The 25057-nt window shown below is 40.4% G+C and overlaps 1 protein-coding gene across 1 annotated transcript in view; it reads right to left on the minus strand.

Annotated features, from left to right (window-relative positions):
• The window catches only part of VWF (von Willebrand factor), a 132666-nt gene that overhangs the window by 51420 nt on the left and 56189 nt on the right, over positions 1-25057 (minus strand). The window contains exons 20-30 of the mRNA XM_027733254.2: positions 23753-23891; positions 22674-22808; positions 19607-19753; positions 18832-18972; positions 17093-17212; positions 16361-16517; positions 15621-15779; positions 14452-14587; positions 10188-11527; positions 9327-9446; positions 7334-7477 (exon numbers count right to left, since the gene is read on the minus strand). Coding sequence (XP_027589055.2) covers positions 7334-7477; positions 9327-9446; positions 10188-11527; positions 14452-14587; positions 15621-15779; positions 16361-16517; positions 17093-17212; positions 18832-18972; positions 19607-19753; positions 22674-22808; positions 23753-23891 — 2738 coding nt within the window. The remainder of the gene's footprint in view (positions 1-7333; positions 7478-9326; positions 9447-10187; positions 11528-14451; positions 14588-15620; positions 15780-16360; positions 16518-17092; positions 17213-18831; positions 18973-19606; positions 19754-22673; positions 22809-23752; positions 23892-25057) is intronic.

A 25057-nucleotide genomic window follows, 5' to 3' on the forward strand; every position in this document is an offset into this window, starting at 1 on the left:
TTGGGCTCTGGGCAACCTGGGATAGTGGGTGACATCCCTGACCATGGCAGAAGTGTTGGAAAGAGATGATCCTTAAGGTCCCTTCCAACCCAAATCATTCTGAGATTCTATGATATCATGGCAACAGCAATTGGATATTCTACAAGGTTTCAATAAGAGTTTTAGGAAGAATTTACCCCTTGGAAGAATCTAGCCTAGAACAGATATCTGAAAAAAACTCAAATGTTTCCTTTGCCACAGCACTGGTTTGCAGGTCAAGCTTCCTTCTCAAATACTGTTGCTTCCCCCACCCTTCCCTGTTGTCCTATACACCCCTACAGTCCTTGACAGCCTCATATCCCCTTTCCAACTTATCCAGCCACTTCTCCATTAGCCCATTATCACTAATTCCTCCACAGCCTCATGTTCAAGTGTCATCTCTCCACACAGATGCCCAAAACTAAAGATCTGGGACCAACCAGGACCAGCCAGGCCCTGTTGGACCTAAAGCAGGAATAGGATCCACACCAATTTCCCCTTTTATAAGCTTCCATCTCTCATGTGGCGTTACCTCCAAAAAAATCTCCTCTCCAGAAAAGGTCACTTATTTTCCAAAGCCCAAATTCTTAAATAGAATGATTCATGTTTGTTTAAATCAATTCAACAGAATGCTTTCAACAGTATTTAAGAACACAAAAGGATGTCTCTCTTCTGTTTTTTGCTATGCAATTATTATCTTTTACTTAGTTCTTACAACTGTGTAGATTAATTTCATTCCTATAATTTGATTTTCATTCCCACTGTAATTCTGAATTATATTTTATATATGAAATAAAAACGCTTCTGAGTTTCTGTTCAGTGAAAACCTCAACATTTTGAATGTTTTTCTACTTGCAAAAAAACACATTTTAAAGCACCATTATTGTTCAGGTGATGGTGATTCCATTTCACAAACTACTATTCCTGACCACAAAAATTAACTAACTCCAGGTATTAACTCATGTCCTCTACAGCTGTCTCACAACCCTTGCTACAAATGGGTTTGTGTCTGTAGAGGTGGAATGTTAGATGCAAAGTGGCAGGTTAGCTATAAATAACTGAGGATAAAACAAAATACAGAAAATTATTATGACTACATTCCAGGATGGTCACTGTGCCAGAAGATTGACTCATTTCCCTTTTGTCCTATAAATAATTACAAAAAAGAAAGTATTTCAGGTTTTAACTTTCAAATATTTTAAGTTAAACTTTTGCACAGTAAGAATCACAAATGATTTTTCATTCAATTTGTGACAAGCACTTGAAATTTCTCTGTTTGCTGTTTGGTTTTTTTTTAATGATCCTTTGACTTTTGTGTGTTGGTGTGGTCACCAGCAGCTCCAGATCCCTTTCTCACATTAATTCTGAAAATTTTCAGAAACTTCCATACATATTTGTAAACTGGAAAATCCATTATTTTTATAATTTCTCATAAAGAAATCAAGTACCATTGCAAGAGAACCAGTGATTATTTTAAAGTCCCCCAAAACCAGTTACTCAATTTAATGCACGGAAAATTTGTTTTAGTGTCCTAAAAGCTCTTTGGATTTCTCCCCTTATTTTGAAGCCAGTTCCCGAGAAAAGAGCCAGGTGTCTGAACACATGATCAAATGAACACTTTTGTCCTGCTAGAGGGACTCAAAGTCCCCATCCCAAACTGGAAGCTGTCACTTCTCAGCTGTTTGTCTCTTTCTCACCACAGAGGGAAATACCAAATCCCTCAGAGGCTACAATAAAAACTCTTCACCACTAGTGAACCAACCAACTCGAATACTTCCTTACTATGACACAACAGTAAACTGACATTTCCACACCAATAAAGGAAATTTAACATGTTTACACTGACACAAACACCAAAACAAGGCTGTTTTAAGACCAGAAAGAGTGTTCAAAGCATAGAAACAGAGAGAGAATCATAGAATGGTCTGGGACCTTAAAGCCCATCTCATTCCAACCCCCTGCCATGGTCAGGGGCACCTTCCACTAGCCCAGGTTGCTCAGAGCTCCATCCAACCTGGCCTTGGACACTTCCAGGGATGGGGCAGCCACAGCTTCTCTGGGCAACCTGTGCCAGACAAAACATCCCTTGGCAGCACTGACAGGGGGTATCATACAAGCCCCAGTGAATTGAATGGGAGGTTTGCTATGAGCTTTAGGGGTTGGTTGCACATTCTTAAGCATTTTCTCTGTGACCCTAAGCCTGGAGTAGCCACCAACATGTTCCCACATACTGAATACAAGAGTAAACTATGTTACTGTCATGTATTCTTTTTACAAATGGTTTCTGTTTCTTACATACACAATGTGCTACGAAAGGAAAAAAAAAAAGTCTACAAACAGGGTTTGGAAGCAAAGTTACTTCTACACTCGCATGTATTTTAGGCACCAGACATACAACCCATGAGAAATCAAGATGGAAGTCTCAAGGGAAGAGCATTCACTGCACGCAGGAGAACAGCAGAACTGAGAGCAGTGTGACACACAATAAAATATCTATTCCCAAAGGCAGCAGATGCTATGGGGAATGTGTGTCTGGTTGTCTGTCCCTGACTTCTTGTCCCCTCTTCTCCTTCTGCCTCCTAACCTGTTACACTTGTGGTGGCCCTGACAGGCATAATGACCACAATTAACTTCTCACATGCTCACACCCTCCCTTCCCAAATTTCACATCTAGACATTTATCTGAAGAACTGAACAAAAAGGCCCGGCCTGCAGGAGCACTGAGCCCTTCCAGCTCAGTCAGCAGGGCTTGACCCAAATCATCGGGTATGTTCAGGGAAACAATGCAAATAAATAAAAAGAGAAAACAAAATAGCAGTTGATCGATACGGACTACTTTAAAAAAGGTGTTTCTAAATCAAGAGGCATTTCAGTCATTCCAAAGGCTGCCAGCACAGAATAGCATCTTCTGCCCATCTTCCAGTGCTGATACACTCCTGCCTTATTGATACTATAGAGTATAAAAATTGTCATGTTTGGAACAATCATTAAAGCAAAACCAACAGAAGATATCCTACAAGGCTGAAGGCTGGGGAGGGGAAAGGAGAAGGGATGGCATTACTCTATGATCCTCTCAGCTAAGACACTGAAAATCTGATGTTCAACTTCTGACAGTCAGAAAGGGCTTTGTAAGAACCTTTTTTTGGTTGAATTTAACAAGACTATTTAATAAGGGCTAATTAGCTAAATAATTTTTTCCTAATTTTTTTTTTTAATCACCTGATGGACTTTTAAGCCAGAATTGTGTTCTGAAGTAATAATTCAGAATGCAGAAACTTCTACACGAACCAAAGACTGAAAGCTGGTTAAATGGACATAAACAAGCTTAATGATAAAAGACAATCTGCTATTGAGTAGGGTTGGAGGTGTTTACTGGGAGTCTACAGGGAATTACACCAGATTCTGCCTTATTGAACAGTTTCATTAATGATTTGGATGGAGGAGGAAAAATGTGTAAAAAGGCATGCTAATCTGAATCACAGATATTAGACTGGGAGCAGCTATGAACATCATGGAATGATTTGAAAGAGCACAAGGTGCCCAAGAAATGTATGAAATATATCCAAGAAGTAAAAATGAAGCTTCATCCCAGAATAAGCCAATCTGGAACACACAGACACGTGTCTGTTTGGTGGACACCTCAGGGAAAGCACAAACTTCCTAAGAGCAATGTTTGCAATTATTCTCTTTAATTTTGTCTGAAAGGAGGAATGAAATGTAAAGCCCCCCATGAGGGTCTGGGAGTTGTGACAGACAGGGGATTCCAGCTGGACGAGGTTCCTGCTGGGAACTTGCGAATTAGTGCCTTAAGTGGCACTAATGTTGCACATTTCTGCAACATCTTGACCAAAAAAGAAAAAGCACTGCAAGAGACCTTAATCATCCACAAGTCCTGAAAGCTGCCTGGGAAAGAAACAAAAAAGAAATGGTTCCTCAGATCTCGAAGTGATACAGAAGCAGCCAACACTATCTGAATGGTGGATATTCCAGATTGGATCTATTTAACCAAGGACTTGTCTAATAAGGAGCAACCCTCCATAATGATAATCATGGAAACATAGAATGATTTGTGTCAGAAGGGACCTTAGGTATCATCTATTTCCAACCAGGGCCACCTTTCACTTGACCAGGTCACTCAGAGCTCTGTGATCCTGAAGCTGATCTTGATATCTTAATTTAGGGTCTTGAAATTGAGTTGGGATTTTTTACTGAAAATAGAAGAATATTTTAATTTTGAAACAACTTAGCTATTGCAAACTGATCCCACAGATCAGTGTTTTAGATAGTCAGTTTTGAGCACACTGACATTCTGGCACTAACACGTGTCGATTAACAGAATGGCTGAACTTTTCATGAGCATCACAAATCTCAGTCCAACACTTCACCAACACTGAAAGAAGCAGGTTACAAGGTCCCAAAACCTCTATTCTGCTCTCCTGTCTCTGCAGGAAATCACAAATCCTGCATTTTGTTTACCACCAAGGGCTTTTGATGATCCCAGGCCTCACAAGGCGCACATTCAACTCACAAACCTTGTAAGAAATGAACTGCAAAAATACAAGCAAGCAAAAAAACCTGGAGGACAGTGAATTAAATTAGCTCAGGCAAGAGATTAGTAGGCACCCCAAGCTGGCTTCAGAAACCAGTTGGCACCACCAGCTCAGAAATACTAGCAGGAAAACAAGTGAAGAAGATCTCTGTCAGTGAATGGGAGCCCTCTGATCAGAGCAGCTGCTGGCAAACCCATGGCCTTGGGTGGGTGATGGGGAGCAAGATTCTGGAAATTCTGTATAGACCACATCATCTGGGGCACAGATCTGCAAAAGGAAAAGTGCTATGGTGGGCCTGTGCTTCCTAAACTACAGTGATGTTTAGAAGAAAAAGACAATTTATACCTTCTTAATCATGACAGCAAAGATGAATGCTGCTAATCAAATATTTTAATAATAATTGGAAGTTGCAGTAAAACTAGTGAAGTTTTTTTTTTTTTCTTAGTGGTGGGGAACACACATTTCTTTCCCTGATGATGCTTTTAATACAGCTGAGCCACACTTCGTCCAAATTTTGAGTCTGAGGCAGACAGTGGGCATGGGAAACATCAGCCTAAATGAGAGACTTTTACTAGCATTATAAGCAAGCAAAGCCATGTTTTTATAAAGTGTTAAGCAGTATTTACTGTAGGGATTGCTCAATGTGCTCCCTGTGACTCTCCTAAACACCAACGAATGCTGAACAGAGGCACGTTTTTGTGATCCTCAGTTCTCTTGCACAGAGCACTTTTTGAGCTGAATGAAGGCTTATTCAGTCAGCTCTTCTTGCAGTTATTCTTCCTTTTTTTTTTTAGTTGTTTCTTAAGTGAAGTTGAAAACAATTTCATGATGTTTTAATATTCCCAGAGCTTCCTCTTGATAAGTTACTTGAGCCAAAATTTGCCTGATGTTATTGAATGTCCCCATTGCATAAGCATGGGGAAGCTTTGTGGTATAGGCTGCTTTTTTCTGGTCTTTCTATGCCCTCAAATACTCTGTACTGAAAGGTCTCTCTCTCTTCTGGAGTTTCCTTGTGATTTAGTGATGAAGAAAAGGGAACACTTTCTGCTGATGGCAACAATCTACAGTTGCTCTCTGCACATACAGCTTTTTTGACTAAATTAGCTTGATTTGGATCAGCAAAGACAGAATAAAGATTACACTGGATTGTGCTTCCACCATAGGGAGGCCAGTGCAAATGAGAAGAAACATCACCAGTCTAATAGCAATGACATTTTTGATGGGTAAATCCTGAACAAGCATAGGCTAGAAAAGATTTCCAAAGCTGCCTAAAGAACTGCAACATCCTGACGGAGCCATCTACACTTCTCAAGCAGCCTCTGCATTTCCAGAGGCTGAAGGACAGACACAAAGACATGAATGGCCGTACTTTTCCTGTCTCCTACACAGCCAGGAGGATTCACACACGTTACAAGGTGCAGGACAGGACCGCAGTGACTTATTTTCATTACTTCATTTGGGAGGAACTACTCCTACTCTATTCCATTTTGGTTCATTATAGCACATCCCTCATCACGGTCTCTGAGCATTTTCCAATGAGACATAAACAAATCACTAACGAGGATGTCATGTGGCTGCCTCTCCCATTTCATTTCCCAAAGGCCATGTTTGCTCTGTTTATCCTGCAGTTCCGAGTGCCTTCCTATGCACATTACATGGAAGGCTTCACAAAACTTATCTATGTGTATGCAACAACTTATCCCACAACGAGCCTATAGAAGTCTCATCAGCCATCTGGTATTTTTATTTCTCCAGGCTGAGAAAGCAATCATAGTTAATCCTCCTGCGAACTATGGAAGTCAAGTTTTATTTCTCACTTTTCTGGACCAATAACTCTTTACAGTCCAAAGTAGGCCAAAGACCCTAAAAATCTCTGTATTCCTTGACTCTTAAAGGACCCTAATGCTAAGTGTCTGCCAGAACAAATGTGGTTCCAATCCAGAAGAACAAAATTCTCAGTATATCTGGTGAAAGATCAGATATGCTGCAGGAGAATCATTTCTTGCTGAACCCTGCAACTGATACATGTGTGTGCACTGAGTTTCCACAGACCCAGTGGGAAATCTGTGTGATGTTTTAGCACATGAAAATTGAAGTGGACATGTTTTTCAGTTGTCTGGAACAGAAGATGACATTTCACAAGGAACTCTTAGCTAAGGTGCCGCCTTGGGCAATCCTTGCTCCCTGGCACCATCCCCAGTCCTTGTGCCAGCCCAAGTCCTTGTGGAACCAGCACAACAACTTGGATGGGGGAGCTGAACCACAAAGAATATAACTGCTGTTTTCCTGGTTTTCAACCAGGTGGGTTAGACTGGCTCAGCACAAACATCTGCAAGGGCAGCTACTGAAGTCAGTGTAAGCAGTTCTGCTGCTAAATGTCTAATCAACTAATCAGCACTGAAAGGTTAAGGATCAAAGTCTTTACTTCTTAATTATGTTTTGCTGGCTTGGAAGGTAATGAATGCAAATCCTGAGAATTACTTCAAGGCTTCTTTCCAAAATGCATTAAGATAAACTATAATTTGTGTAACCTACTAATACATTTTAATAGAGAAAATTGAACCTTAACAAGCAACATAGACATAATAAAGGTATGAATGAACAAAAAAAAAAACAAACAAAACAACTTAAGAGTCCTACTCCAGAACACTACCACAATGGCACTGACATAAATTGCTGCTTGGAGTCAGGCTATATTTAGCATTTCTGAGGGGTGGTGGATTTCCTCCTCTTGCTTAAACATCAACATGCAAAAAATCACTCACCTAGTCTGGTAGGACCTTGTTCCCTTTGTTGAATGGACTGCACCATGTCTACAAGCCTTTCAGTCTCTTGAGGCACGTTCCACGAGATTTCTAGATTATTTTCCCTGGCATATTGCAGAACTGACACATGAACTGAAGTATCACCTGAAGCAGAAAGAAGAAAATAAACACTTTAAGCAGTGCATATGAATGCCTTAAAATAAATCTAAAGGATACCTTGTGCTTGTGATTTACATTAAGCACAACTAGACAGTGATTTTTCCATCGGAGTGTGAAAGCTGCATTTTCAATCAAAAGATCAAAACTGAACAATACCCATATGAAAAAAATATGCAACTGCTGGAAACCGTTGATTTTCTGTCAGGAGTCAGCATGCAGTGTTTTACCCCAAATCAATTTGACCATGATTGGAGAATTTCACTTTATTGATCTCCAATATTATTCCTTTTCCATTTTAAAATTGTCTAAACATCACTTTTTTTATGTGCACATTGTTTTGCACAAGCAGTAGTTTGATGCTCCATTTGTCAGGTGGGCCAAGCTCCCCGGATGACACCATTCCATGCAAAATTTCTTCTGTCATACACCACTGGAGTGACGTGCATGGGACATAGTGCACCCAGGGAGCTTGAGCAGCGCAAGCAAATGAAGAGAAATTCCAGGTTCTGCTTTCTTCTGACATCCTGGTTCTGATTATACATTATGTAAGAAGTATTAATAAAACTGTTAACTGAGAGTTGATATAGATAGTTATAAAATATCAGATTTGCAGAATTGAACCAGGCAACACATTGCTTATAATGATTGGCTGTATCTCTCCTCATGGCCTTAGAAGGACTTCTACTGTGCACTGAAGATATTTATGTATAGACCACAATTAGTCTTTACCAATTCATTAATGAATTTAATCATTGCTATTTCATCTACCCAAATGTTGCAGTCCTATATTGAATATTGGTTACTATCTACACTTTATAGTTTTTTCATGGAGGAGTATTTCATAGCTGGTTTATTGATGTCCTTTTGTTAATGATATAACATTTGCTATTACAGGCTTCAAAGATAAGGAAGACACCTCGACTAAAAGAAATTCCCTCTTTATTGTACAGTTTGTGTTTATTTCACTTGTCTTGCTTCTTTATATCATGCATGCATGCAATTTTCAGAATCAGAGTGTCTTCCATGTAGGATCTCTAAAAAATCCAAGTTATTCTACACATACAGAAATGCTATACTTTTCCTCTGTGAGCTCTCTAATTATCACCTCTTTTGGAAGCACAGGTATAACACAAATATGTCAAAACCCAGCGAGAAACACCACCAGTACAGCAGTTGCTTCCTGGAAATGGTTTAATGCTGAATTGAAAAAGTACAATTCTAATTAAGAAAAATAATCCAGGTTTATTAAATGCTACTGGGAAAACAAGGGATCCTGTGTAGCCCTTGCCATGTGGATGGACTTGGTACAACGGCACACAAAGACCAAAACCTTGCAGTCAGACCAAACCTGAAGCAAAACTCCTCTGAATTACCCATTCTGATTTGGACCAGAACTGAACTTGAGCTATTATTTTCAAGTATGTTGAACCCAATTCAGAACTGAACCAAAACCATGTATTTTCACTTTTCTGTCACAGTAATATTTAACTAAATCTCCATCCTGTGACAGAGACCCCTCGTCCTGTCTGGCACACACAGTATTTACATGGAAGTGCTCAACATCACACGTCCAAGCTACTCCTCATCACATGACTCACAGAACTGGATGCCAAACCTGTATCTACCTGAACCACAACAGCTTGATTTGGGAGGAAACTGAACGGTATCTGAACAAAAAACTTGACTAGCCTGATTTCCCCGATACAAACTTCAATTGGAATGAGTTATTTAAAAATAAAAATTGAAAAACCTACGCTGAGGAGCTGCTTTGTCCTGTACAAGCAAAAGAACACCAAACATCTTGGTGTGTTTTAGTTAAAAGACAGGTACGTACTGATCACGACACTTTCAATAAATGCCCGCACAAAGCTTTTCATTTCCTCGAACTCTGCTGCTCCAATATTGGAACTTCCATCCAGAAGAAACATGACATCCATAGGTTTGTTGCACAACTCTGAGGGTGGGGTGGAGGAAAAGGGAAAAAGGTTATTTTATACATGATAAGCAGAAGTAGCATCTGCTAATCTATGGGTAGGAGCAGAAAGGGCAGATATATTTGTATCTCGGGAAAACAAAGCAGGATAATGACCAGTTAAAACAGTAAGTGATGATCCTTTAATGAAAGCCCTGAGATTCATATTCAGTGGGATGCATGAGTATTTCAATTCCTGCTTTTGTACTAATTTTATTTTACTCTCAGGGGACTAAAACGAAAACCAACAACAAACAACGACAACAAAAAAAAAAAAAATACAAACCAACAACAAACAAAACAAAAACAAACTAACATAACCCAAAAAATAACTTCATCACCCCCAAACAAACAAAAAAAAAGGCAATAAAAAAAGAAAAAGCCAATGAAGACTTGAGGAAACAGAAAGTAAATTTTTGTATTATACTAGAGAAGAATAAGTGGTTTTCTCCTCCAGCCGATTTGAAAACTACTGTACTTTACTGACAAAAGAACACAAGAAATTCTGAGCCTACAGAAGGCTCACTGCAGGTCTGTGCAGAGTTCTGCTGAACTGGGGCAACATCTTCATCCTCCAATGAAGACAGATAGTCCTTCCCTGGCATTTGGACAAGATACCAAAACAGACACAGGGGTCCTTCAAATTTCATCAATTTCAGGGGTAAAGGGAAGAGACAGGACAGAGGAAAGAGGAAATTACACAGAAAATACATCCAATTTTACCTATAATTTCAGTCCAACGTCTGTGAGAGCAGCATGACTGCAGCACTAACTCAGGTGCTTCTTCAATAAGTCTGTTATAACTATTCAAGATAATTGGGTTATTAGGCTGGCTGATCCTTCTGAGCTCTTGGATATTTGCACCAGGGGTTATGCCTATGGGAATAACATTTATGCTCCTGGGGGGTCGTGTGATAACATCCGTGGAAGGACTGGATGACACCATATATACCAAGCGAGGAACATCTTGCCTGCCCCCATTCGCTGTTGTAAATGTGTGTTTGGAAATATAATTGAGGGCATTCCCAGTGTTGGTAGCCTTCCCTCCTTGGTAGGGTATGCCCCTCACCTTCTCAATAATATTTTCCTTTGACTGCATTTCCCTAAAGGAATACTCCAGAGTGACAGTCTCTGAATACTGCATGATTGTAACATGAATATCGTCCCATCCCACATTCATTCCTGTGACCACCTTCTCAATGAACTCCTTCACTTTATTGAAATTTTCCTCCCCCACGTTGTCAGAGCCTTCCACAAGAAAAGCAATATCCAGCTTCTGGGGAGGGGGCTTTGCTGAAGAGGGTGGTGGGGCTGTGGATCCCAAAGGGGGAAGGAGGACACCAGACATCGTTGGAACGGATGTAGCCGGTAACAGAGAACTTTCTTCAGGTCCAAGTTCACACAGACCATCAATGAGATCATCTCCCCTGTCCATTAGTTCTAAAACATTGCTCACTCGGTAGGATCTATTAAGTGGTGACTGCCTTTCAATGAACTTGACTTGCTCCACGTTGATGTGGGGCCCGATCCCCACAGGTATTACTGCGATATCTCTATTCTTCATTAGTTGGAGGATGCTGCGGACTTTTCCTGAAGACTTGCTTGCTATAAATAGCACTGCAATTCTGGCAGCATTGGTCCTTTCTGCTTTTCCAAACACGTGAAACACAGTGTATTTAAGGACTTCAGAGGCAGACGCTTCTTTATCACCAGTGTATTTTATGCCTTGGACAATTTTTCTCATCTGGGAATTTGTTTTAATGTCTTTAAGGCCAAGATAGATTGTGGGACCACCCCTATACACTAGAACTGACACTCGGATTTTCTTTTGGGAGATGTGGAGTTTCTTCATCACACCAATTACAAAAGACTTCAGCTGTTCAAAGTCCTCCTCTGACAGTTTATTGGAGCCATCAATTAGGAAGGCCAAGTCCATCATCTTGCTGCATGAGTATTCACTGGCTGGTCGCTCAATATCCTCCTCTGGAATAGGTGTTGTCAGTGTTAGGGTGCTCTCCACGGGCTCACAGGCTACACAGGTTAAGTTCTTCCCTTCACATAGACTACGAAAATTGGAAGCAACTGTAAATAATAATGCTTATAATAACACATCATCCACACGTAATAAAAGAATGTTCATACAAAACCAATTAAATATCTCAAAAGCACAACAAAAATAAAGTATGACATGAAGGATTTTTTTCCCCTCCAGCCCATTTCCCCACAACTCCCCTCAAGGTATTGTACAGCTAAATCCTACATGTTTATGCACGTTTGTCCTTACATAAGCCTTTGGCAGAATGTGTAAAATCCATGTCTGAAAACTGTCTAGGAACCCACCGAGCATCAATACAGATACCTACAAGCTAATGGTGGACTGAACTGGTTAATCCAGTTTGCTTCACAAGGAAGCAAACCATGAGGCAAACTGGAGGCAGCCAACACAAAGTAAAACCCTACAGTAGGAAAGATGTTTTAGCTCTGATACGACTCCGCACATTTTGTACAGGGGCCTGGTTTACCCAGTTTTTAACCTTGGTGAAATTAAGCCTTTTTTCTTCCTCTGAAGTGCTCCGAATTCCTGGGTTTTTTTCCTGACTTCATCTTGTTCTGAATACATTTAGCACATGTTTGTCCTTCATTGTTTTTTATGTCTCTTATCTTCCTGTTGTTTACCATGATTTCTTTCAGTCCCTTTTCTCATATTAAATGGTTTATTTCCAATATTTCTACTCACCTCCATTTTTCCCTTTCTATATCAGCTCCTATTTTCGTTTTCCCCCATCTCTGCCTTTTCCACTATTCACCCTTTTGTACCACTGTGAGCTTTTTCACCTCTGTCACCCTCCACCTTTCAGGAACTTGTTTATAATTCATCCACCTTTAGCAAGTCTTTAACACTTCTGCCCTTCTGATTCCTGCTTGCACGATTCTCTTTATCTCCTAGAATCATAGAATCATTTGGGCTGGAAGGGACTCTTAGAAGCCATCTAGTCCAACTCTCCTGCAAAAAGCAGGGACATCTTCAACAGATCATGCTCCTCAGAACCCCATCCAGCCTGACCTGAAATGTTTCCCGGGATGGGGTATCTACTACCTCTCTGGGCAACCTATGCCAGTGTTTTGTAACTCTCATTGTAAAAAAACTTCTTCCTTATATCCTGTCTAAACTGGCTCTCTCTCAGTTTAAAATCATCACTCCTTGTCCTGTCAGAGCAGGCTCTGCTAAAAAGTTGTCCCCATCTTTCTCATAGGCTCCCTTTAAGTACTGAAAGGTCACATCAAGGTCTCCCTGGATAATTCTCCTCTCCAGGCTGAACAATCCCAACTCTCTCTGCCTTTCCTCACAGGAGAGGTGTTCCAGCCTTCTGATCAGCTTCACTTACCAGAGCAAAGAACATGACTGTACTCACACACAGGGTGGAACAGAGTCAGTCTATATGTTCTCCTTGTCTTACTGGACAGTCCAAGAAACAGAATAGGGAAAGGCTGTGAAAGAGCAAGGATCAAAAAATGCTTGTTTTCACTGCCAGAGAAAACCCAGGATGTACGAACTAAATGAGTCAATATGGAAGAAGGCGCCATTTTCCAGGAAAATGTTTCACTTTACACATGGCACCTTCATTTAAGTTCTCTTAGTTGAAGTGTTCTGTTCTCTTCAGGCTTATTGTAGTATCTTCCTAATTGCAAAATGCACAGCTACTTCTGGCATTAGCATACAGCAGCAGAAGATTTATTATTTTAATCCTAATACGAACAGGGCTCTTCTAGTTTCCAATTTCCTTTGGATATTTGCTATGAAATTCATTTTTGTGCAATATTTTCTATTGTTTGTACAGATGGTGTAGGCATCTAAATTAGGTGACAGTTATGCAAAAGGATGTTTCCCTAGTGAGGTAAGTTTTCCTAATGTTCTGAAATCTTTTGTGAGCAGTGGCCAGTGTATCAACATTTACGATAAATTATTATTAAGGATTACAAAAATTAGGGAACAGAGACTCATTTATGGAGACTCTTTTTTGACCTTTTGATGGAATTCAAGGTTCTTTGTGTATACTGTTAAAAAAATATATATTTAATTGATCAGCCTTAGAGCTCAAGCCCTGGGTTTATAGCAAGGACATACGTGAGCTTTGGCAAGAGACTGGAAATTGGAAGTTTGTACCCATTTAGAGCTTCTGTGAGGTTCAGAGCACTTGGAGTTAAGGTGTTAGTTTGGCTTAATAACTGCTGCGGTTTCACAACTCACTTTCCATTAAATCTGATCAATTTACAGGATGGAAAAATCTCTTGTATTCACAGCATTGTAAGTGACTGGTGAAAGTATCCATCAAGGGTCCAGACATCTGGAGAATGCCAAACTTCCAGAAAATACATAATGTGCCACAGGGCATTATACAGAATGCAAACAGTCTCTGCTGCACTGCAGCCGAGGGCCCTCATCCTGCTCGGTGCACAGCACCATGCACCCTGCCATGCATTCCATCACATTTGGAAACGCATGCATGCAGGATCAGACCGCCTTAAAATGTTGTGGAAATTGGTTTTCCAGTAACAGTACACAATTCCAACTGCTAATAATCTCAGCAAGTTTTACACTGAGTGCACATTCGGACCCTGCGCCATGCGCGGGATATTTTTTAGCGCTGGCAGAGGGAAAGAGTCTGACAACTTTATTGATGTTGAATCACACATTGCACAAAAAGAAGTGAAACATCTGAAGCCAGTAGGGCCACCTACACATGGGAAAAGGCCTTTTTTGAAAGGAATTTATGAATTTTAGTTCAGCTGACATGCTATAATCCCTACCGTCACTGAAAAACTTCAGCTTTGGGCTCTATGTGAAGGGGAATTGATGTAAAAAGTGGCTTACAAGCTTCCCTGTCAGCGATACATTTAAATTTACACCAATAAACTTATTAATGTGGATGTACTTCACCCCTGTCCCTTCATCCCACTCAACATTCACTGCATAAACCCATCATACCAAGATTGACAGCGCTGTAGATCATCTCTGTTCAAAACTACTCTCCTTCCATGTGGGATCTTGTCATCTCCAACTGCACACACGGGACAGTCTTCTGGACTGACACAATCCAGGGACAGTTCATCAAGTATTTTCCCTGTTTCGAAACAGCACATCAGTAAAAAGATGCCAATTTTCACGAATTTTAAAACTAATCATTGCACTAAAAACATACTGACTCTTCTCAGGTGGGCTCAAACCTTCTGAACACTGTGTTTGGTTTTATGGCCACTGCCAGCTCAACACAGAGCAGTATCTCCTTCCTTCATAATGGCTTTTATTTAGATATTGGAAGTACTTAACCTGGTGTATAACCTGCAACAGCCAGCACCACATGGAAGGTGAACATATCTTTAGAACAAAACAGGGGAGATGACAGGAGAAAATAGCATTTCCCTTTGTACATGTGTATTGTTTATTTCTCCCCCTATCCCCTACCTCATTCTGGTCAGAGACACCAGGACCCAGAATAGTTATTTTGGTTCTTAAAATACCTTTTTTCTTTGCCTTCATGTCTTCTTGCTCTGTCTTTAGGAACAATTTATCTGAGTTTTCACTCTCCTTTTGGCTCTTGTTTTGCACTCTTTCTCTTTCACTCCATCTTTCCTCTCCCTGCCCCATATTTACCGTATTTTTTCCCTTTCCCTTTTCTACGAGGTAGTTGTTGGGAACAGTTAAGCTGGAAGCTCAGGCTCACAGGGGGATGCCTGCTGGGCACTCTCAGGAGCATCTTGGAGGTATTAAGCCCATCAAGGCAATGGGTTTCCCCCACTGTCATAGCTGCTCCGAAGGAGAGTATTTTATCAATGTCCAGGACAAGTTCATACCCTACTTTAACCACACAGCCAACAATCTCTGTTGCCACACAGCCCCTAATCCTCCTATCCTCCTTTCCTATCCACCTGTTCCCATCTTCTCTTGTTCTTGCTGGCAGTGTTTCATCCTCCTCTTTTAGGCACCACTTCATGCCCTCCCCCACACTGTGCTCATTTCACAAACTCAAACCAAGATGATCAACCATCTCCCTCCTACTTAGGCAGTAAGAAATTGTGGTGAAAACACATCAGTAAGCCTGTCAAGCAGAAGAAAAAGATAAGTAACTGTTTAAGCAAAGTAAAAGATGGACTTACCTGCAGGACAGTGTACGTGGCATCCTTCCACACACTGCAGAGGACACTCCAAAGGCTGTGGGTGTTGGCACGTTATAGGACAAGCAGGCCCACAGCTGTTATATCTCCATTCACACTGATAGTCTAATTCATTTTTATTCAGGTCTTCACAGCTTTGTGCTATACAGGGAAAGAATCAGAGGCAAAAAATGTCAAACCAGAGTATTTATTCACCATGCCTCTCAGAACTATGACACCAAGTGTCATATAAAGTGGACCACGTATTCCCAGAAAAACAAATATTTCCACCTATATACAATTTTTATTTATTTATTTTTTTACTACATGCAGGGCAGGCCACTTCTTCACACTTGCATCTTTTTTTTACATAATGAAGTACTAGACTAGAGTCTAGACTAGAGATATTTGGGTTTGATAACTGCAAATGCAAAAACTCCACAAACTCTAAGCTTTAATTAATGCACACATATATATATATGTATTACAGAGAATGTTTCTGTCTCTAGATTTGTTTGCACCACACATTATGGCATCCTCTAATTGGTGGAATGGAGTTTTGAGGTACAACTCTGAACAGAAATTGAAAAGGGAGTGGAAATGCCAGCGTGAGCTGCCAGCCCGGTCACATTAAGGTGAGGTTCTCTGGACATCAGTGGAAGCAGAGCTAAGTCTGACCAGCTTATCTGAGCCAAAATCCTGAACCTTTTCACCCAGTTCTTCCTCATGTACCCAGTACTTACGGCACAGGGTCTGTGACCTCCAGTGAACAGCGACCCCTTTCTGTGCACAGACATGAGCGTAGGCTGCAATGGTGTCACAGAAACAGGCACAGTCCCCAATAGATTCACAAGCACAAGTGTCATACATGCAGATGTCTATGTAGGGCTCAGGATTCACCTACAAAAGAGAAACATGGGGCACAGTACACTCAGTGATTCCCCTCATCCCCTTCCTGTAGACATATTTAACCTTCAGATGGTTTGGGTGCTCCACTTGTCAAGAGTTGAGGTGCCACATAAATCAGTGCTGATATTGCTCCTGATGTCAGCACGACCATACCCTCAAAGTTGCTATATAAACTGCAGTTTGTTGTCTCTTACTATTCCCCAAATGAAACAATTTTATATGTTTTTAGGTCTCATTCCCATCCCTCTTGTGCAGCACCGTGGGTATTACATTAGCTCAGCTCCCCCTTCCCTCAAGTCTCAACCCTTATGCTTCACTTCATGTGCCAGCCTCTGGGCTGTACAGTAAAATCTCCCTCAGTTACTCTATAGCTTACTCCCACGTGGTATTCTGCATTTTCCCAGGAAGCATCAGCTACAGGACAGGATGAGAGATGAGAACACGAGTCAGCCTCCTCCAAGTCCCATGTGCTGTCAGCACAACCACACCTTTCCCCTTAGCTATAACCAGTGTCAGCACAGACCACACAGAATTGAAGAACGTGAAACTCATGACTCAATACTCACAAATTTTTTGCATTCTTTGAAGAGATCTCCAGACAAAATGCTGCATGACGTTTCTACCATCATCTGCTTCACTATGTTTCCATCACACAGTGGAGACATCAAGGTCTGTTCCAGGTTGGGCTTAATATTGTAAGAGATAGTAGAGATTGCATTAGCCTTGCCTTTAAGACCTCAGTGCTCCTCAAACTCAAGCAAGAGGCTCACTAGCAATTTTTCATGACAAAGGTAATTGTTTCTTTGAGTAAAGTTTCAACTCGTTGTACAACCCGCACAGATCCTGCCATGGCAGAATGCAGAGCACAGCAGATCACCTCCTAGATTTTCTCCAGCTCTTACTTGTACACTGCAGTTTTAACTTAGACATTTTGATGACAGTAAGACACTCTGTACCAAACACTCATCCTGAAAAATGATCATCCACATCTCTGCAGAAGGTCAACAAGGCTCAGAAATATGACCAGACTTCAGCAGACAATACCCAAGGCCACTGCTGAATGGTTCAGTAGTCTCTCTCTCTCTCCCATTCAATTTATCTAAGAGCACAGAGCACTAGCATTGACATGGCATTTATCACTGTGACACTCTACAGGTTCTGTCCTGTGTCTGTTACACTGAAATGAGAAGCTGCTCCTTCTCAGCCTTACTCCTCAGTATTGCAAATTCCTCTGTGCTCCAACCAACTCACATGAACAGTGACATTCAACAACACTGTGGCTATGTCACACTTGCACATAATTAGCAAAGTAACCCAAAAGATTTCATGTGATCAAGAATAAATGTTTCATTTCAACTTTCTGATCATTTAAATATTTTCTTAAAAGATCTAAAAAAGGCTTTTTTTTTTTCTTCCCCCCACCCTCCTCTGACCATTTAGACAAATTTTCAAGAAAAAGTTTTTAGCCTTAAAAAGCATCAGCTGAATGAGATGCTTCATTTTACAAATGTCAGAACAAGTTGTCTTCAAGCTGCTTCCTCGCATTTTTTGATTTGGAAATACTATGGGTTATTATTATCATTTGCCAGTTCAATATAAATTTATTACTCAGTTCCATTCTTTCAAAACTCTGCATTTGGAAAAGAGAACACAGACTCTCATGTGTAATTTAATTAGTACCCTATGAAATCTCCAGCACTGGGACACAGATAACACTTCCAGATAGCAGGTACCCCCCGCCAAAATTCAGATGCAACCATAGATGGCAATAAAGTCTCATGTCCCCTCTCAATATCCTGCTCTTTCTGATCAAGCCATTCCAACTCTAAAACAACAACTGAATGCTCTTTAGAAAAAGAATGAGAAGCAAACAGAAAGAAATTAACCTAAGTATTCTGTTGTTTGTAATGGACAAACTAAGATTTGGGATATAGAGATTTGGATAGGGAAATATGAAATTTTTATCTGAATTCCCCGTGACTGAAACTTACAGCTGGTTGTCTTCAGGGTAAACTGTAAAATGAGATTTCCAGTTATACCTTGATTTCAAGCATCTGGGTTGGATAACTCTATGAACAGCCCCTACACCATACAGATTGGCTGTTTTGACATTCATCTGAGGCCAGGCAACACAGCAGCATTGTGTAAGTTAATTGATCTCCTATCAGATTTCAAGAAATAACATTATTTGGCAAAAACATGGGGAAAGGAGTTAATTTCTACTTATCCTTTCAAACCTCTTTGCCCAGTCCTGAGTGATACTGTAACCCACATTAATTAGTTTTTACAATTCATTCACACTCACCTTTTCAACATCAGCACAGGATGGATTAACTTTCCAAGAATTCCCAAAGTCAACTGGATCTACTTCAAGATGTTCACTGCTGCTGGTCAAATCATTGTTTTGGATTCCATCAAAATTTCCACACAGACCACACACTTGATCCTTGCAGGGAAAGAAACACAAAGCACATAAATCTTACATCTGTACACTGGCTTAGGGTTTTGTTGAGAAGTCTTTTTAGCCTAGAGCTTTAATGCCATGAGGCTTAAAAGCTGAATTACCCAGGGTCTTGCCAAGTCCACTAAAATAGGCATGGTCTTTCACAGAAAAGTTTAGCTCTTGTTCCCGTTCTGCTTAGCTGAAAGTAGGACCACACTGTCTCCAGAAAGCAAGACAACTCTAATCAGCAGTGCCTGCTGGCTGTACTTGGAGTATGGCCCTACAATCCCATTTTATTTCTGGAGATGACAGTCCCCAGGAATCTGGTTCCTTACACTGCTCTTCCTGAATACAGAAGAAATCACTTAAGGCACAGTTATTCTGAGGCACCTCAGCATTCAGCCTTTCTGTCATAGCTCATCTCCAGTGAGCCAGGATTTACACCTCACAATTGAACTACCAGGAAAGCAAGGCAGTCTAATGGTATTACCAAAGAAAAGCCTTTATTTTCAAGCAAGTGCCTAATACTCCATGGAAATCTATCAGCAAGTCTGCATTAAAAAAAGAATGCTGTTCCCCAGAGAGAGAGTAAGGGCGTTCTTTAGCGAGAATAACAAGAAAACCAAAAAACACTTACTTTGAAATTGCCTTTTAAGATAACAGAGACTCCCATGGCCAGATCCCAGGTCACACTGATGCTCTTGCCCAGTAAAATGATGTAATAACGTCCAGACTTCATGACTTCTAAATTATTTTCATCATTAGGAGGTATCTTGATGTTCACCTGAGCAAGAGAAGCACATTATGCTATCAACAGTGGCTCTAGTTACTATTTCAAGTCCCAGTGGAACACGTGCTCATAGGTTAACAGGTACTTTCAAACATGCTGTTCTCTAGAGAGTTCCCACACACTATCCAGATGCTCCAGAGTAAAACAGAAAATTGGGATACAAGTGCAGTATTTCAATCTCATCCCATTTCTATAATTTTTGGATGTGGTCCCTCATGCTCCCAGGATATAACATACACTCACCACAAATACTGACACACAGAGCAGTGAGAGGTGATAAAGAAGACAGGGTATTCCTAATTAATGATCAGTTTAGTATTTGGTCAATGGTTCACTGAATAATTACGTGTTGGTTTTTAGTTTTTTGGGGTTTTTTGTTTTTTGTTTTTTATTTCATATTTTTAGGAAACTAATTCTATGCTCCTGAGGGCTGGCAACAACCAAGGGACTGGTTAGGTTTGAGTTTAATAGGAACTAGAAAAACCACATGCATCAGTGGCTTCTGAAGGACCAGAGTCTGATCTTGAAGTCAGGAAGAACTTTCTTCCCAACTCTACACCAACAGGAAAAATCCAGAGAGATTCCTTTCAGCGTATCTTCATTTTTCCATTGCTTTCCCTTCCCCTGTGACTATTTCTCTTCCATCTGGCTGCAACTTCACTGCCTCCAGCTTCTAAGAATTTAAGAGATTAATTTAAAACACTTTCTTTCACACCATAATCCCCTTTCAATGGGTACTCTAATAGAATTATTAACCACATTTGGAAAGAAAAGTCTGGCACAGCTGTTACTTTAAGCACCATTAATGCATTAACTGCTTAATTGTGAAAGAGGCAGATGAAAAGTTTCAATCAATACAATCAAGGGAGAAAGAGGAGCCCACAAACTATTCATCCACTCCCTAGTTTGAGGGAGAAATATTTCCTTATTCCATTATTCTTTCTTGCTCAATTCGGCAAAAGCTCAGCAATGAAATTCAGTTCTCTTCACCTCTGAGTTATCATCAGAAACTTTTATCCCCAAAGAAGACAGTTCACATCTTCCATGGATCTCCTAAGGGGGGCCTTCAATGTTTTTAGAGGAGAACATGTTAAAAATATTTAGGTAGTGGAAGTTCTTTTACCTTCTCCTATGGCCCATGTATGACTACACAGCCTAATCACTTGGTTGCTTCTAGAGCAGCTTTTGTCTTTCCAAACTCAGGCAAAAAACAGAGGACAAAGTTGAGCTGGGAGGTTGACCTAATTTACAAAATTTCTATGTTTATGGAGGCTTTTTTCCCAACCATGAAGTCCAACTTTTGACCTTGCAAACTGGCAGATTTATTTCACAAATCTTGGCAAAAATTATTTCACGATTTTTTTTTGTAAATGTCAGCCAGAACTGTAACATATATATACTTCAATTAAGTCCCCATTTACCTAAAATTAGAAGCTGCTCTCAAAACAGATCATCTTAAAACAATGCTATTTGGAAACATTTTAATGTAAAAAAAATAGTCAATACCTGGGCTTGCTTTTAAGGATTCTTGTGAAAAAAGAGTGCAGGAGGTCATCACTGGGTGAGAATTTGCCTAAGAGTTGTTTTCCCTTGATCTCTATTTTGTTTGCTGTTATTTCTAGGCAAACTTGTTCTAGATACTGTTACACTGAGAATTAAACTCTCTAAAAAGACAACTAAAAATTCAGTAGGGTTGTGTGGACAGTGTAGTAATACAGATCCAGCTCCTGCAAGGACAGGCTCTCTCAGGAACCAAACACCCTCTGTTGCTGGAGTCACTGGATGCTGAATCACCTCCTGCCTTTTCTGGCCCTTTCTTAGGTGTCCAAATGGAAGCACAGCTTTTCTGAAAATCTGTCACCTAAAGAAGCTTTCAGACAAAGCCTGACTTGATGGAATGATCCCTGTACTGCTACTCACCCTCAACCAGGCAGGGAATTCTTCAGCAGTAAAATAAAGAATTGGGTAATCGATATGTCCTATGTTCATTCCTCCAGCATCCCAAAGCCTACATGGATCATATGCTGCCAAGATGCCCTGCACAGACACTATCAATAATGGGCATGTTTTCTGTCTTCCTGTCAAGGATCAGTGGCACTTTGCAGGAAATTCAAAATCTGGTACAGCTTTGTCTGTTAACTCAAAATAAGGCAAATGCAGAGTGGTTTCACATTTCACTGGGAACATTCTTGCAAATTCTCTGGTCCAGATGCCAGTTCAGAGCACAGGACTTCTGAAAATGGAGCGACTGAAACACTATAATCCACTGCAGCTCTGCAGTGTTTGAACACAGACGGCCTTAATTGCTGCAGTGCTCAAGGCAAAGAGCTGAGTGAACTCTGCCCTCTGGAAAGCTTGTTTCCTGCTGTGGAGGGACATGGGAGATGGAAGTGATTTTTGGTCAGTTCTTCAGTGTTTGTGGGGAGGAAAGGGGAGGAAAAAGAAGAATCCAGTCATCTGGATTTTCCATCCGGCAATTTAACATTCTGCGTTATCAACTCATTTGAGCCATGACTTCTTTTTTTTTACTGTGTGCTCAGTCCTTCAGATTGCTAAATTAGGTCTGATGTTTTACTAGTTATGGGTCAGTGACTGGGTTTTCCAGAGAGGTTGTGGCTGCCCCATGCCTGGAAGGGGCCTAGGGGAAGGTGTCCCTGCCCACAACAGGGGGGTTGGAACTAGGTGGTTTTAAAGGTCCCTTCCAACCCAAACCATTCTGTGTGAGACAAATTTGTTGGCATCAAGGAGAAATACCAAAATGGCATTATACCTCTTGGAGCAAAATGGGTCCTAATCTTTTCATTTTATGATCAAGAGCACAAGGTCATTTATGCCTCATATCTTACTAAACAATCTGAAATTCTTTTCCCAAAAAAAAGAAAAAAGGAAATTAAGAGAAAAGAAGCATACATACATTTCCATTAAACAACTCTATTTCCCCTCCTCCATACAGAAGGATAACTCTTTTGCTGCACTTTTCTCCAGTGAAGCCGCAACCTTCATTTGCAATTAGTATCCTGAATGTTCCAGAGTCATCCCTGCAGAAATCCTATCAGATAAAAAATAAATCAATGAGTCAGTAACATGGTACATTTTAAAAACACATACAGAGAAAAACACCTAGAGCAAACAGAAGCCTCAGATAACACCCTGTGTAATCTTGACCAATAGGATATATGTTGGCATGTCCAATATTCCCATATTCATTTATTTTGTGCTTAGCCTTGATATTCATGAGGTCCATCCCTGAATACACAGATATTGTTTGATTTACAAGACTGCAGCTTCAGTGCTAAAATTAAAATACAAATCTAGAAGGTTAGGTTAGAAAGAAGAATTAGGAAGAAATTTGCACGGTCTTGAGTCAAAAGTTTGATACCCATGCTTTTCTACCTGTACATGAAAAATAATTACAGTAATGCCAACCTATTTCTTGGGGAGCAATGATGTATCATAATACATTGATTTTCTTTTCTTTGTGAGGTCCATCTCTCCTCTTTGCTGTGAGGGAAGTGGATATTTTCAATGTATTCCAAAAGGGCTGGTGTATGGAAGAGGACAGTGACTGTGCTGGAGGGAAAGAGCAGAGTTTCTGTTCTGGGGGAATTTAGGGAAGGTTTACTGAGCATTCCTTGTCCCAACCAGACAGTAAGCCACTAGAACAGGATAAAGAGAATAGTGGAGAATGAGGAAAAATTGATTTTTTATGGATATCCACAATTCCCTGTTAGAGATGAAGTTCGGACAGCTCTTCTCTCATAAGGTTTGTGACTGCCAGCTAGACACGTGACAACCTAAATTTCTATACAACAAAATGCAATCTTCAAAATTCTCAAGACATCTTTGAAGTCTGAAAGCTCTACTCTCCTCTACCATTCATCTGGCTCACTAATTAAAATATTTTACTGTGATTTATCCCAACATTGGCCTTCTCACCTGATGTAAAACACCTTCTATATTATCAGGCAGCTTTAGCATTTGACGTGTTCTTACCTGAACTAATACATAAAGACAGTTTCCTGGAAACTTGTATTTCAGTCCATCAAATGTCAAGTAATGGGCTGTGCCAATAACAGTGCAGGTGCCATCACACAAATTTTTGGTGCACTCCCACTTCCGACCCTGGCACACACTGTGACAGAGAGAACAAGTCAGTGACAATTATCGTTATTGCAATGTATATAATAAGCAACAAAAGGCAAGGTGCTTTAGGCAAAGTGAAAGTGCCACAGTTTCTGCACCCAGGAGCTCACTACCACACACCAGATGAGAGGCTCTCTCATCAATATAAATTAGCATATGTCAGCATTGGGTGTATAAATCCAAATTATGCATTAATGTTAAGTGAATAAGGGATATGTTTCTCTGTTTCTTAAAAACTGCATGTAGGAATACGAGCTTGTTGAATCTCCCTATTCCAAAAAGTGGCCTGTACAGGCCTCCTTTGGAGTAATATTTTGTAATATCATTAACATTTTATTTTGGATATGCTGCTGTGCTTCAAGTACCATTTTAGAAAAACAGGGCACCAACTCTGACTATTTGCCCTTTTCCAGAGATATCCTGGAGGACCACAAGCCTTGCTACAGAAGCTGAAGGTATGAAAGGGGATCTTTCCCTCAACACCCAAAGGCTTTTGATCAGTGACATAAATTGATTTGCTAACTAGCAAGAGACTGAGCAAATAAAATAAAAACCAAGGTCAACAGGGAGTTAGAACAGCAGCTGACACCATATCAAATAATACAACTTTAATAACATAATAAGCAATATCTTGCTTGAGGGTGGTAAAACATTCGTCTACTAAACACTCTATGAAAGCAGATGGACACCATCAGTGCCCCAGGAATTTTCTAATCAAGTTCTGAAAGGGCAGGGAAAGGGGAATTTTATCTGTGCTTTACAGAAATAAAAACTCAGGGATAAAGACCCTGAAATACTTTCCCAAGATCAAACTGCTACCCAAAGAAAAACCAGGCACTGAACTGAGTCCTCCAGTAATGCCTTAACCCAAACATAAGCGTTGTTCAATCTTGGTAACATTTCACATTATAACAAATATTCTGCAATACATTTTCTTCAACGAATGAAACTTCGGTAATATGAAACCTATTACACCCTCTGACATTAATTCTCTGCTAATAGTTAGAGCAAGACCAAGGTTTTGTGTATATGTGCACGGGCAGATTATAAGGTACGTGGCGGGGCAAAATTCAGATTAGCAGATTCCTGCTGTGTGCTGCTTCCTAAGTGTTACTCCAAAACTTTCATTGAGCTCTGCAATGAATTCCCAATACA

Source organism: Pipra filicauda, unplaced genomic scaffold, assembly GCF_003945595.2.
Source record: "Pipra filicauda isolate LSUMZ 115617 unplaced genomic scaffold, ASM394559v2 scaffold188_size1440453_pilon, whole genome shotgun sequence".
Taxonomy (NCBI): Eukaryota; Metazoa; Chordata; class Aves; order Passeriformes; family Pipridae; genus Pipra; species Pipra filicauda.